We start from the raw sequence: 15,682 nt of genomic DNA on the forward strand, positions 1-15,682 counted from the left end.
CCTCCCCATGTTTGATTATAGGGAGGGTGTCATTTTCTTTCAATGCTTAATTAGGTTGTTGGTAAACATAGGAAGACCCCAATGTTGAGAGAATGTTATGTGGACTAATTTTGCAGTACAGATCAGAGCTGTGTTTACCAACAACCAATATATTTGGCCGCAACTGTACCTGTCTGTCTCATTAGACCTCTGTCTATCCTGCTGTGAGTTGTATTGACCCATATTCACAAAGCATTTCCAAGTAGGAGTGCTGATCTAGGTACAGGTCCCCTCTCTTATTCATTATGATTTATAAAGCTAAACTGATCCTAGATCAGCACTCCTACTCTAAGATGCTTTGTGATTACATGCACTGGACTCCTCTACAGGATGTATTTTAACTACTGGGTGCTGCCTAGGATAAGATTCTGATGACCTCACACATGGTCATCAACAAAATAAAACAGGCACAACAAAAACATAGCAACAGCACATCCTTACAGACAGAAAAACTAAAATATTTACAATAGAACATGTGAATCATCACATTAAATATGATTGTGTGTATTTTTTGTTATTTATTTAACTAGGCAAGTCAGTTAAGAACAAATTCTTATTTACAATGACGGCCTACCAAAAGGCAAAAGGCCTCCTGCGGGGACGGGGGCCTGGGATTTAAAATTAAAAATAAATACAACATAAATATAGGACAAAACACACATCACAACAAGAGAGACAACACAACACTACATGAAGAGAGACTTAAAACAACAACAGAGCAAGGCAGCAACACATGACAACAAAGCATGGTAGCCTCACAACATAACAACATGGTAGCAACACAACATGGTAGCAGCACAAAACATGGTACAAACATTATTGGGCACAGACAAAAGCACAAAGAGCAAGAAGGTAGAGACAACAATACATCACACAAAGCAGCCACAACTGTCAGTAAGAGTGTCCGTGATTGAGTCTTTGAATGAAGAGATTGAGATAAAACTGTCCAGTTTGAGTGTTTGTTGCAGCTTGTTCCAGTCGCTAGCTGCAGCGAACTGAAAAGAGGAGCGACCCAGGGATGTGTGTGCTTTGGGGACCTTTAACAGAATGTGACTGGCAGAATGGGTGTTGTATGTGGAGGATGAGGGCTGCAGTAGATATCTCAGATAGGGGGGAGTGAGGCCTAAGAGGGTTTTTATAAATAAGCATCAACCAGTGGGTCTTGCGACGGGTATAAAGAGATCACCAGTTTACAAGAGGAGTATAGAGTGATGTGTCCTATAAGGAGCATTGGTGGCAAATCTGATGGCCGAATGGTAAAGAACATCTAGCCGCTCGAGAGCTCCCTTACCTGCCGATCTATAAATTATGTCTCCGTAATCTAGCATCGGTAGAATGGTCATCTGAATCAGGGTTAGTTTGGCAGCTGGGGTGAAAGAAGAGCGATTACGATAGAGGAAACCAAGTCTAGATTTAACTTTAGCCTGCAGCTTTGATATGTGCTGAGAGAAGGACAGTGCACCGTCTAGCCATACTCCCAAGTACTTATATGAGGTGACTACCTCAAGCTCTAAACTCTCAGAGGTAGTAATAACACCTGTGGGAAGAGGGGCATTCTTCTTACCAAACCACATGACCTTTGTTTTGGAGGTGTTCAGAACAAGGTTAAGGGTAGAGAAAGCTTGTTGGACACTAAGAAAGCTTTGTTGTAGAGCATTTAACACAAAATCCGGAGAGGGACCAGCTGAGTATAAGACTGTATCATCTGCATATAAATGGATGAGAGAGCTTCCTACTTCCTGAGCTATGTTGTTGATGTAAATTGAGAAGAGCGTGGGGCCTAGGATCGAGCTTTGGGGTACTCCCTTGGTGACTGGCAGTGGCTGAGACAGCAGATTTTCTGACTTTATACACTGCACTCTTTGAGAGTGGTAGTTAGCAAACCATATCACTATTAATGAGGGGGCAGGGGACAGGGTCAGAGGGGATGTTTCTGATCGGCACCCTGGAGCTCTGCAATAGCAGCTCCGTCCCTCTGACAGCACAGACAGACACCAGGGCCTGCTGCAATACAGCCTCTTATGTGGCCTCACACTCTCCAATGTACCCTATTGAACTTTTAACTTAGCTGTTCAAAGTGTGCCATACTTTTCTGACCTTTCACCTGCCCGTGCTGCACTGTTCTGACACACTGCATAAGATGCTTAGGTTTACCTCATTGTCCTGACCTTTAACCTTCTAACCTTCTAAATATTCCACTTTTAAGCAAATGTTATTCTACTATTTATAATGTCCTACAACAAATGTCTATCAAATCTAACACTATGTTTCACCCTAACCCACCAAGTTGTTGATACTATAATTCAGAACTGTTTCTCCTTATTATACTGTGAGCAGACCAAGTAATTTGGCGTCACTCTAAAGCGGAAAGGTGGAATTAACGAGTCTGGAGTTAGTTTCTTGATTGAACACAGTTCTTTATTGAGGGATTTTGGTCAATACAAACACTCCAACATAATCAATGAAAATCTCCCAAGGAAAACCATACATCTTCTCCAGATGAAACAGGAACACAATACGATTATCTTTAAACTACAACAAAAGTCACGGGTTTGTCATCGTCTTAATGGTTCTTCGTGGTTAGCTTCTCTCTCTTGGTAACCATCTTCCAGAGATATGTTTTTCCTCCTTCTTGCTGGTTCCCTCCTCTCTCTTGTAGGGAAAAGATAATAGGTCATTAGTACCATCAGCTGTGCTTAATTGTCTCAGGTCCCCTTGACTCACATGCCTAGTTGGGCTACTATCCGTGAGTCCAGCCTGCCCTCTGGTGGTCCTTACCATTGTTTATTTACATCAAATCAATGATCTGGATAAGAGCGTCTGCTAAATGACTAAAATGTCAATGTAAATCCCATTTACCTATATGCTGTTGCAACCCTAACAATTTGCCTTTACAAATATCATGTATTTTGAAAACTGTGTGAGTTCTGCACCACACACAGATACAAGTGTTTTCATTGTAACAGTAATGATGCCTCTAGTTTAATGCATCTTGAATTACTTAAAGAAGTCATAATAATCTACCAGCATGTTAGATGTTTTATTATTGTTAAAATCATTGAAAAACATTCAAACTGATATGTTGAGGGGTTCAAACTGTTGCACATCTCATTGAGATATAGGGCTTGGTGATAGAGAGCTTGGTGATATAGGGCTTGGTGATATAGAGCTTGGTGATATAGGGCTTGGTGATATATAGAGCTTGGTGATATAGGGCTTGGTGATATAGGGCTTGGTGATATAGAGCTTGGTGATATAGAGCTTGGTGATATAGGGCTTGGTGATATAGGCCTTGGTGAACTTCCGGCGCCGACAGAGATGACCCCCTCGCTTCGCGTTCTTAGGAAACTGAGCAGTATTTTGTTTTTTTTATGTGTTATTTCTTACATTGTTACCACAGGTAATCTTAGGTTTTATTACATACAGTCGGGAGGAACTATTGGATATAAGAGCAACGTCAACTCACCAACATTACGACCAGGAATACGACTTTCCCGAAGCGGATCCTCTGTTTTGCCCACCACCCAGGACAATGGATCGGATCCCAGCCGGCGACCCAAAACAACGACGCCGTAGAAGGGGCAGACGGAGCGGTCTTCTGGTTAGGCTCCATAGACGGGCACATCGCGCACCGCTCCCGAGCATACAACTCGCCAATGTCCAGTCTCTTGACAAGCCTTCCAGAGAGACATCAGAGACTGTAACGTTCTTTGTTTCACGGAAACATGGCTCACTCGAGACACGCTATCGAAGTGGGTACAGCCAGCTGGTTTCTTCACGCATCGCGCCGACAGAAACAAGCATCTTTCTGGTAAGAAGAGGGGCGGGGGTGTATGCCTTCTGATTAACGAGACGTGGTGTGATCATAACAAGATACAGGAACTCAAGTCCTTCTGTGCACCTGACTTAGAATTCCTCACAATCAAATGCTGACCGCATTATCTACCTAGAGAATTTTCTTCGATTATAATCACAGCCGCATATATCCCCCTCCAAGCAGACACATCGATGGCCTTGAACGAACTTCATTTGACTCTATGTAACCTGGAAACCACATATCCTGAGGCTGCATTTATTGTAGCTGGGGATTTTAACAAGGCTAATCTGAAAACAAGGCTCCCTAAATTCTATCAGCATATCGATTGCAAAACCCTAGATCATTGTTATTCTAACTTCCGCGACGCATATAAGGCCCTCCCCCGCCCTCCTTTCAGAAAAGCTGACCACGACTCCATTTTGTTGCTTCCAGCCTATAGACAGAAACTAAAACAGGAAGCTCCCGTGCTCAGGTCTGTTCAATGCTGGTCCGACCAATCGGATTGCACGCTTCAAGATTGCTTCGATCACGTGGACTGGGATATGTTCCGCATTGCGGCGAACAACAACATTGATGAATATGCTGATTCGGTGAGCGGGTTTATTAGCAAGTGCATTGGCGATGTCGTACCCACAGCATCTATTAAAACATTCCCAAACCAGAAACCGTGGATTGATGGCAGCATTCGCGCAAAATTGAAAGCGCAAACCACTGCTTTTAAATCAGGGCAAGGTGACCGGAAACATGACCGAATACAAACAGTGTAGCTATTCCCTCCGCAAGGCAATCAAACAAGCTAAGCGTCAGTATAGAGACAAAGTAGAGTCGCAATTCAACGGCTCAGACACGAGAGGTATGTGGCAGGGTCTACAGTCAATCACGGACTATAAAAGGAAAACCAGCCCCGTCGCGGACCAGGATGTCTTGCTCCCAGACAGACTAAACAACTTCCTTGCTCGCTTTGAGGACAATACAGTGCCACTGATACGGCCTGCTACCAAAACCCGCGGGCTCTCCTTCACTGCAGCCGACGTGAGCAAAACATTTAAACGTGTCAACCCTCGCAAGGCTGCAGGCCCAGACGGCATCCCCAGCCACGTCCTCAGAGCATGCGCAGACCAGCTGGCAGGTGTGTTTACGGACATATTCAATCAATCCTTATCCCAGTCTGCTGTCCCCACATGCTTCAAGAGGGCCGCTGCCGGCGGTGTTTTGGGTCAGCCTCTGGAATCGGTTCAATTGCCCTGGGGGGTGTGAGCAAAGGATCCGATTCTGGAAAGTCATATTCCTGGCCGTAATACTGGTAGTGCTTGTGAGTTACCACTGCTCTGATATCCAGTAGTTCTTCCCGGCTGTATGTAATAACACCCCAACAATTCTGGGCTAATAATGTAAGAAATAATACATTAAAAAGCGAAATATTGCAAAGTTTCCTAAGAGCTAGAAGCACGGCAGCCCTCTCTGTTAGCGCCATTTTCAAAAGTTAAGCCAAAACTTTTAATTTGGCATTCCCCGGCCTCTGTATAATGCTGAGGGATGGGGCTGGAGAAATGTAACCATTCTCAAAATCATAGACAGAGCTATGAAAGCAAGGACTGACCATCCATGATATCAACATTTAAATTTTAACCTATATAGTTTATCTTTAGCTTTTGAAAATGCCCAAAGAGCATTTAACATCATTACAACAGAATCTGTATGATTTAAAGCTGGTTCTAAATTCCGGTCAAACAAAATGCATGGTATTTTCAAATGCCAGGCATGTTACTAATCATGTCATTGCTATGTTGGCTGGACATACTATAGAGCAAAGTAAAATGTACAAATATTTGGGTGTGTGGGTTGATGATAAGCTGAGCTTCACTTTGCATGTAGAGAACTTGATAAGGAAGCTCAAGCTGAGAATAGGTTTTTTTACCGGCATAAGGCTTGTTTTTCTTTTGAGGCCAGGAAGGAGCTGGTACATTGTACATTACTGTCGGTTTTAGATTTTAGTGATGTTATATATATATGCAGGCCTCCGCCACTACCCTGAGAGCACTTGATTCAGTGTATCATGCAGCCCTCAGGTTCATTACAAATAAAACATCTAACACATCATTGTGATCTCTACAGCGCTGTTGGCTGGTCGTCATTGACCTTGCGTAGGCTTAAACACTGGTATACACTGATTTATAAGGCCATATTGGGTAAAATGCCATTTTATCTCTGTTCTTTAAGGTCGGTAAATAAACATCAATTACGGTCTCATTCTCATTTGCTTCTAACAGTACCAAAAATGAGAACAGGTCATGGTAGAAATAGTTTTTGTTACTTAGCTCCGGGGTTCTGGAATTCTCTCCTGAACATTTAAAAATTTGATGATCTAGTTTCGTTGATGGAGTTTAAACACTTGATCGATGTATATATCATAGAAGAGTGTAATTGTCTTTAGGCCAGCTGTTTTTAGTCAAGACTTTCGTGTTTTTAATGTAAAATGTTTTTGTTGTACTGTATGTGTGTTTATAGTTTTGTTTAATGTTGTGTTAGTGTATGTAAGTTGTTTGTCTGAAACGTTGTTCCCTCTGCTGCTATTGGATCGGGTCTCTCTTGGAAAAGAGATGTTATCCCAATGAGAAAATCCTGTATAAATAAAGGTAAAAAATAATAATATATAGTGTTTGTTTACATTTACTTTACAAATACAATATTTTCTCTATTGTACAGTACTTTTATTTCCTCCTTCCTGGCAGCAGTTTGTTCTTTAACAAGTTTATTGTTTGTTTTACTCTTTGTCTGGAGTCCAGTTGTCAAATGTTATTACTTTAAAAGGCATAGCTAGACATCAATTCAATACAATAGATCATGGCAGGCCCGGTCCTGGCCGTTCTGCCGCCCTAGGCGACACAAAAAAAAATGGTGCCCTCCTCCTATACCCCTGCAAATCTAAAATAGTCCCAGTACTTAAAATGTAGTTTAAAATACATATTTTTCAGACGTTGACGTTAGGTTAATTTTAGGTTCTGAATGAATGGAGAAAATACGTATTTTCCAGACATTGAAAAATACATATTTTCCAGATGTTGAAATCAGGTTAATTTTAGGTTCTGAATTAAAGTTGCATTTATAGACGTCTATGTTTGAGACAAATCAAGGCTGGTCCAGACCGGACCAAAAAAAAGATGTCCAAAAAACGCTGTCGGCCCGTACTTACTGGGGTGTAGCCTACAGTGTTGGCCCTCTAATGGAATGTTATGAATGCCCATCCATGTGGTAGGCCTACCATTTGTAAAACAGGCAGTTGTTTTGACTTTAATCCTGATTCCTGTTACTAATCATTTTGGCTATTTAAGCTCTGAATATCAGAAATATTTAATTTTTCGCTATGATCAGCTCGTCAAAAAAGTAAACCATTGATCATGACAATTTAGCCCACGGGTTAAAACTACTGGACAGCAGTCGTGAGTAGCCTGATTGTATATGTCATACAGTATGATCCACTTTACTTTGACCTGTCCTGTTTTTAGGATATGGTGTTTGTTAACATGTCAGCACGTTTTATTTTATTTGGCTCCATTTAGGTTAGGCTATTTGATCGGAGAAACGTGCATGATGTAAAAAGTGTCCGTCTCATTACAATGTCATACATTTTATCTCCAGCCGGTAGGCTACAGAAAAGACCACATACTCTTTCTACCGTATCCTATATCTGCTACATGATTTATGTTAGATGTTTTTTTGAAGGTATGTTGGTGGAGCGCCGCAGCGATGCGTCTCTCCAACAATACCACGGAGGGGCGCGCTGTGAATGGACTTGGTCAGTTTAGCTTGGAAAATGCTACCCTTGTCAATCTGCCGCTATAGGCAGCCACCTAATCTTGCCTAATGGACCGGCTGGCCTTGGATCATGGAATAAAAATATATATTAAAACATAACACAATTTCTTGAAAATATAAGCAAAATATTGGAACAAAACTCATACGTTTTATACACTCATCTGCACAGGTAGTTTCTAAAATGTCAATATTTTGTGATCCAAATGAAATCAGTTTTCTTGTGCACAACATCATTATACTAGCTAGTACTCCATGGTTTTGCATTAATATACATGTATACTTAGCGCTACCACTAGGAGGAGGCATACCATTGCCCCTTGGTCCATGACCATTGAAAGAAGCCAACGCTATTCTGTGTCTATTTATCCTGTTTTAATTTCTGTAAAATTAAAAGGCATGGTTTTGTTTTCAAAATGTAGATATGACATGTTTATCTAAACTGTGATGAGTGTTTTTGGTCATTTGGTCATGTATAATTGAAGTGTTTTGACCGAGTGAAAAACTAGTGAGATTTTCCAATTCATATGTGTAGCCAAGCAGCAAGCCAGCTACCTTGGAAGGTCAATGAGAACAAGGGGTTTGTGAAGTCAATGAGACTTTTTTTCTTCTTGTTTTTTTCTCGATTTCTTAAAGGCACAACCTAGATCCGAGACAATGTTTTTAGTAGCTGCACATGTTATTACCCCAACCTTGTGAAAGTGACAAATTGACACATTTTCAGTTGTCAAAAACAACTTTATACCAAAGGAGTGCATTTGATTTGATGGCAGGCACATGTGCAGTTCGGCACAACATGACCATTAGACCCGACGACGGATTTCTGCACATGAGCTTAGCTAGCTAACGTAGCCATGACATTGCCTACAAGAGTCATCAGGGATGTCTATTGAGGAAGCAGTTTCTAGACATCTTCATACTAAACCATATTTGACATTACTTCAAACAACGAACATTGTTTTTGCACATCATTTTGCACATCATTTTGCACGTCATTGCGCGCACGATAGAAAAGCAGAGCAGCAGAACACCATGACCTCCTCCATAAAAAAATATTATAATAACTATAACAAATGCGCCTGGGGCGACAAGGGGTGTTGTTTCACCTTTCACGGATCCCAACTTTTGTGGTGTCTGTTTATTTTATACTGCAAACAAAGCCCAACAAAACATGAGCCTTTAATTGACTGCAAGTATTTCTGCAAGGTATCCACTACTCTGGAGTATAAATGGTTTTACGATACCTTTTCCAAGGATTTCTCTACTTGTGGCCTAAAAGATGATGCTACCAAATGAATGAATTCCATCTTCTCTGCACATTTCCCTCATGTTTCTATAATATTATTGACTGGAACAATCTACAGTACCACACACCGACCAGACTCCTAAGGTTTCCACTTAAAGTCTGCAGTTACACTGCTTTATAACTTGATATAAGTATGAGCCTTAGTAATATCTGTCTCTTTGTATGAACATTTCAACAGACTCAAAATGGCTGTGTATTTAGTCAGGATCATTAAGAGATGATTAAACATTATAGTTGGGCATAAAGTCTTTAAAACATAATTCTACACCTTTCATTTAACAATGTATTAATATTAAGTTCAGAATATCTTGATTAACTTTTTATTCATATTATTGGGGGGCAATAAAGGTTGACATTGTTGTGTCCATTCTGTGGAAATAAAAAAGTAAACCCCTACGATTTAGCTTGCCCAGCAGTCATGATGTGAGGGAGAAACACAAAATGCATGGTTGGTTTTTAATTAAAGGAAATTAAAAAACAATAGTGGTGTTTGTACAAGAAAACACGCACATTCACACAAACCCTTATAATATATATTTTACAGGGAATCCGGACCGCGGAAGATCCACGTTATAGCGCAATTTACATTCAAAGGCAATTTTAAATGCGTTCTCGGAGTTTGCATTCACGGTAAATGCTGCATATGTAAGCTCAACCGGAAATTACCTTTAAATGTCAAGCGTGCTAAAACGCTGATCTTCCTCAGTCCGGATTGAATCTAGGCCTCATTCGTTCATGCTGGTTCAAAACAAATGAAATATAAAAGTGAGTGTTCCTATATGTTAGTGTTTAGTGATCTGTGTGGGGGCTCCACCCTCCTAACAGAGCAGCAGATTAAGTGTTGTCTGAAGGCTGATCTGAAGGCCTCGTCCCTCAGGCCATAGATGAGGGAGCTCAGGCAGCGCGGAAGGATCAGCACTACCATGAAGTTGATAAAGCGCATCTGTGTGTAGACGGCTGGGGGCAGTTTGGCCAGCAGGGACTCCAGCACCACATACATGAAGGACATGATGGACAGACCCAACTGGAGCGCGTGCAGCAGCACGGTACGCATGGCCCTTTGTGCCGACCCAGGTTCAGAGGATGAGGCGGACCGGGCCTCCAGCATGATGGCCACGTAGGTGTAAACCAGCACAGCTGTTACTGTCACAAACAGCAGTGTATTCAGGGCCACACCCTTCTCCCGCTGCCATCCAGCTGTCTGCAGATGCTCGAGGGTACACAGCGCAGGTGACAAGAAGAAGGACGGCTCTGTGAGGAAGAGAGCACACACATCGATTAGCACGTTGATGACGCCCAGCGCCCACACCAGCCCCACGGCCAGCTGGGTCCTCCCGGGCGTGGCCAGCTCACTGTGCCGCAGCGGGAAGCAGACGGCTGTGTACCTCTCCAGGGACATAACAGCCAGGTTGAGGGGGCCATTGGTGAAAGTGCAGGAAGACAGCAGCACCATGAAGGCGCAGGCAACGCGGACCACAAACAGATAGAAGCTCCCCAGCATGTAGAGAGCCAGGGTGATAGCCAGGTGGATGGTGTCGTTGAACAGCATGTGGGCAAACAGGATGTAGCGGGCGGTGTGGCGGAATGAGGGTTTGCTCCACAGGGTAAACAGCATGGCCAGGTTGATGTAGATAAAGACCACGTGGGTCCCCAGCACCAGGAACATCTTGAAGATACGCTCCTCTGTGATGGCCAGCCGCATGGCCTGCAGCTGCAGATGAGTCAGACTCAGAGGCCCAGACACGTTGGCCATTTAGGCTCCTGTTGGAGGAAGATACAACCAGGGTGAGGAGGGAGCTGAGACTTTACAGTATGTACAGTCAAATTCACACTGATGTTCAGGCTAACTGTGTGATGTTCAGGCTAACAGTGTGACGTTCCGGCTAACAGTGTGATGTTCCGGCTAACAGTGTGATGTTCCGGCTAACAGTGTGATGTTCCGGCTAACAGTGTGATGTTCCGGCTAACAGTGTGATGTTCCGGCTAACAGTGTGATGTTCCGGCTAACAGTGTGATGTTCAGGCTGACTGTGTGATGTTCAGGCTGTCTGTGTGATGTTCAGGCTGACTGTAGATTAAGCTTACAGTAAAGTGCACAACATGTCATGGTTAAATGAAGTTGACCTAAACTGCCTTTTCAATCCCTAAGAAAGCATCTATACCTGATGATAATGTGTGTTCTTTATATCCAGCTGTGACACTGCAATGCTGCCCAATCCCACTGGAGGGTGGCCAGTTGAGTGGAAATATTATCTGCTGATCATGTCTCAGGAACTAATCTGATTCAATTTAAAGCTAAACATGTATTGCAAAAGCTAGTAAAATCAAAATCAACAAAAATTAACAACATTGAACACAACATGTTAAAAGCGTTTTGAAAACTGGTTATTAATCATTAGACTTTGCAAAATAATTTCAATCTCTCTGTATCCTCACCTTGAAGTTTCCACTGATACTGTCTCTCTCTCTCTCTGAGGTGCCAGGTTCACATCTTAAGATCTAAAAGGTGCATCCCTTTTAATATGTTAGCTACTATAGTGTCACTCGCTGACGTTGACATCACCCAACGCACCCAGAGACTGGGCCAGTAAAAACACGATTAATGACCCCCAGATAACTCCTGCGTTAAGGGAATTGAGCTCACTACTACTTCACTAAGGAGATTGAATAGGTGCTGAATCACAGCCTGGTACGGCAACTGCAGCGCTCTCAACCGCAAGGCTCCCCAGAGGGTGGTGCGGTCTGCACAACGCATCACCGGCGCAAACTACCTGCCCTCCATGACACCTACAGCACCTGATGTCACAGGAAGGCCAAAAAGATCATCAAGGACAACAACCACCCGAGCCACTGCCTGTTCACACCGCTACCATCCAGAAGGCGAGGCCAGTACAGGTGTATCAAAGCTGGGACCAAGAGACTGAAAAACAGCTTCTATCTCAAGGCCATCAGACTGCTTAATAGCAATCACTAACTCAGAGAGGCTGCTGCCTACATTGAGACCCAATCACTAGTCACTTTAAACAATGTCACTTTAAATAATGTCACTTTAAATAATGCCACTTTAAATAATGTTTACATATCTTACATTACTCATATCAAATGTATATACTGTATTTTATACCATCTATTGCACCTTGCCTATGCCGCTCAGCCATCTCCCATCCATATATTTATATGTACATATTCTCATTCACCCCTTTAGATTTGTGTGTATTGTGTATTTGTTGGGAAATTGTTAGATTACTTGTTAGATATTACTGCACTGTCAGAACTAGAAGCACAAGCATTTCACTACACTCGCATTAACATCTGCTAACCCTGTGTATGTGACCAATAAAATTGGATTTGATTTGAAGTTATGGGGAGAGATGACCAGAAGGTCTAAAACATCCTCAGTATGTCTCTCTGTACTTCTAAAGCAGGCCTCCCCTACCTGTCACGTCTGCTCCCTCTCTGGCCTCTAGGTCACCAGGCTGCTCGTTAGGGCGCACACCTGTCACCAGCGTTAGGCGCATAATGACACTCACCTGGACTCCATCACCTCCTTGATTACCTGCCCTTTATATGTCACTCCCTTTGGTTTCTTCCCCAGTCATCATTGTTGCTGTTTCATGTCAGTGCGCTGTTTGTGTTTCTTGGTTAATTCATTTATTTATTAAACATTCGTTCTGCATTAGCATCGAACAGCCCCCGTGATATGCAACTTTTCAGGGAAGCTAGAAACCAATATACACAGGCAGTTAGAAAAGCCAAGGCTAGCTTTTTCAAGCAGAAATTGCTTCCTGCAACACAAACTCAAAAATGTTCTGGGACACTGTAAAGTCCATGGAGAATAAGAACACCTCCTCCCAGCTGCCCACTGCACTGAGGATAGGAAACACTGTCACCACCGATAAATCCACTATAATTGAGAATTTCAATAAGCATTTTTCTACGGCTGGCCATGCTTTCCACCTGGCTACCCCTACCCCGGTCAACAGCACTGCACCCTCCACAGCTACTCGCCCAAGCCTTCCCCTTTTCTCCTTCTCCCAAATCCAGTCAGCTGATGTTCTGAAAGAGCTGCAAAAAAATTGACCCCTACAAATCAGCCGGGCTAGATAATCTGGACCCTTTCTTTCTAAAATTATCTGCTGAAATTGTTGCCACCGCTATTACTAGCCTATTCAACCTCTCTTTCGTGTCGTCTGAGATTCCCAAAGATTGGAAAGCAGCTGCAGTCATCCCCCTCTTCAAAGGGGGACACACTCTTGACCCAAACTGCTACAGACCTAAATCTATCCTACCCTGCCTTTCTACGGTCTTCGAAAGCCAAGTCAACAAACAGATTACCGACCATTTTGAATCCCACCATACCTTCTCCGCTATGCAATCTGGTTTCAGAGCTGGTCATGGGTGCACCTCAGCCACGCTCAAGGTCCTAAACGATATCTTAACCGCCATCGATAAGAAACAATACTGTGCAGCCCTATTCATTGACCTGGCCAAGGCTTTCGACTCTGTCAATCACCACATCCTCATCGGCAGACTCGACAGCCTTGGTTTCTCAAATGATTGCCTCGCCTGGTTCACCAACTACTTCTCTGATAGAGTTCAGTGTGTCAAATTAGAGGGTCTGTTGTCCGGGCCTCTGGCAGTCTCTATGGGGGTGCCACAGGGTTCAATTCTTGGACCGACTCTCTTCTCTGTATACATCAATGATGTCGCTCTTGCTGCTGGTGAGTCTCTGATCCACCTCTACGCAGACGCCACCATTCTGTATACTTCTGGCCCTTCTTTTGACACTGTGTTAACAACCCTCCAGGCGAGCTTCAATGCCATACAACTCTCCTTCCGTGGCCTCCAATTGCTCTTAAATACAAGTAAAACTAAATGCATGCTCTTCAACCGATCTCTGCCTGCACCTGCCCGCCTGTCCAACATCACTACTCTGGATGGCTCTGACTTAGAATATGTGGACCACTACAAATACAGTGGGGAGGACAAGTATTTGATACACTGCCGATTTTGCAGGTTTTCCTACTTACAAAGCATGTAGAGGTCTGTAATTTTTTATCATAGGTACACTTCAACTGTGAGAGACGGAATCTAAAACAAAAATCCAGAATATCACATTGTATGATTTTTAAGTAATTAATTTGCATTTTATTGCATAAGTATTTGATACATCAGAAAAGCAGAACTTAATATTTGGTACAGAAACCTTTGTTTGCAATTACAGAGATCATACGTTTCCTGTAGTTCTTGACCAGGTTTGCACACACTGCAGCAGGGATTTTGGCCCACTCCTCCATACAGACCTTCTCCAGATCCTTCAGGTTTCGGGCAATACGGACTTTCAGCTCCCTCCAAAGATTTTCTATTGGGTTCAGGTCTGGAGACTGGCTAGGCCACTCCAGGACCTTGAGATGCTTCTTACGGAGCCACTCCTTAGTTGCCCTGGCTGTGTGTTTCGGGTCGTTGTCATGCTGGAAGACCCAGCCTCGACTAATCTTCAATGCTCTTACTGAGGGAAGGAGGTTGTTGGCCAAGATCTTGCGATACATGGCCCCATCCATCCTCCCCTCAATACGGTGCAGTCGTCCTGTCCCCTTAGCAGAAAAGCATCCCCAAAGAATGATGTTTCCACCTCCATGCTTCATGGTTGGGATGGTGTTCTTGGGGTTGTACTCATCCTTCTTCTTCCTCCAAACACGGCGAGTGGAGTTTAGATCAAAAAGCTCTATTTTTGTCTCATCAGACCACATGACCTTCTCCCATTCCTCCTCTGGATCATCCAGATGGTCATTGGCAAACTTCAGACGGGCCTGGACATGCGCTGGCTTGAGCAGGGGGACCTTGCGTGCGCTGCAGGATTTTAATCCATGACGGCGTAGTGTGTTACTAATGGTTTTCTTTGAGACTGTGGTCCCAGCTCTCTTCAGGTCATTGACCAGTTCCTGCCGTGTAGTTCTGGGCTGATCCCTCACCTTCCTCATGATCATTGATGCCCCACGAGGTGAGATTTTGCATGGAGCCCCAGACCGAGGGTGATTGACCGTCATCTTGAACTTCTTCCATTTTCTAATAATTGCGCCAACAGTTGTTGCCTTCTCACCAAGCTGCTTGCCTATTGTCCTGTAGCCCATCCCAGCCTTGTGCAGGTCTACAATTTTATCCCTGATGTCCTTACACAGCTCTCTGGTCTTGGCCATTGTGGAGAGGTTGGAGTCTGTTTGATTGAGTGTGTGGACAGGTGTCTTTTATACAGGTAACGAGTTCAAACAGGTGCAGTTAATACAGGTAATGAGTGGAGAACAGGAGGGCTTCTTAAAGAAAAACTAACAGGTCTTTGAGAGCAGGAATTCTTACTGGTTGGTAGGTGATCAAATACTTATGTCATGCAATAAAATGCAAATGAATTACTTAAAAATCATACAATGTGATTTTCTGGATTTCTGTTTTCGATTCCGTCTCTCACAGTTGAAGTGTACCTATGATAAAAATTACAGACCTCTCTCTACATGTTTTGTAAGTAGGAAAACCTGCAAAATCGGCAGTGTATCAAATACTTGTTCTCCCCACTGTACCTAGGTGTCTGGTTAGACTGTAAACTCTCCTTCCAGACTCACATCAAACATCTCCAATCCAAAGTTAAATCTAGAATTGGCTTCCTATTCCGCAACAAAGCATCCTTCACTCATGCTGCCAAACATACCCTTGTAA

General features: G+C 43.2%; 1 protein-coding gene across 1 annotated transcript; it reads right to left on the reverse strand.

The window, feature by feature from the left end:
• Positions 1-9,750: 9,750 nt before the first annotated feature.
• LOC120057498 (odorant receptor 131-2-like) lies at positions 9,751-10,728 on the reverse strand. The gene has a single exon (XM_039006098.1). The coding sequence runs from the start codon at positions 10,726-10,728 to the stop codon at positions 9,751-9,753; it is 978 nt and encodes a 325-aa protein (XP_038862026.1).
• Positions 10,729-15,682: the final 4,954 nt, after the last annotated feature.

This window comes from Salvelinus namaycush, chromosome 12 (assembly GCF_016432855.1).
Source record: "Salvelinus namaycush isolate Seneca chromosome 12, SaNama_1.0, whole genome shotgun sequence".
Lineage (NCBI taxonomy): Eukaryota > Metazoa > Chordata > Actinopteri > Salmoniformes > Salmonidae > Salvelinus > Salvelinus namaycush.

What these genes read in the sequence shown, in the direction of transcription:
- LOC120057498 (XM_039006098.1), bottom strand. Translation starts at nt 10,728, where the DNA reads ATGGCCAACGTGTCTGGGCCTCTGAGTCTGACTCATCTGCAGCTGCAG.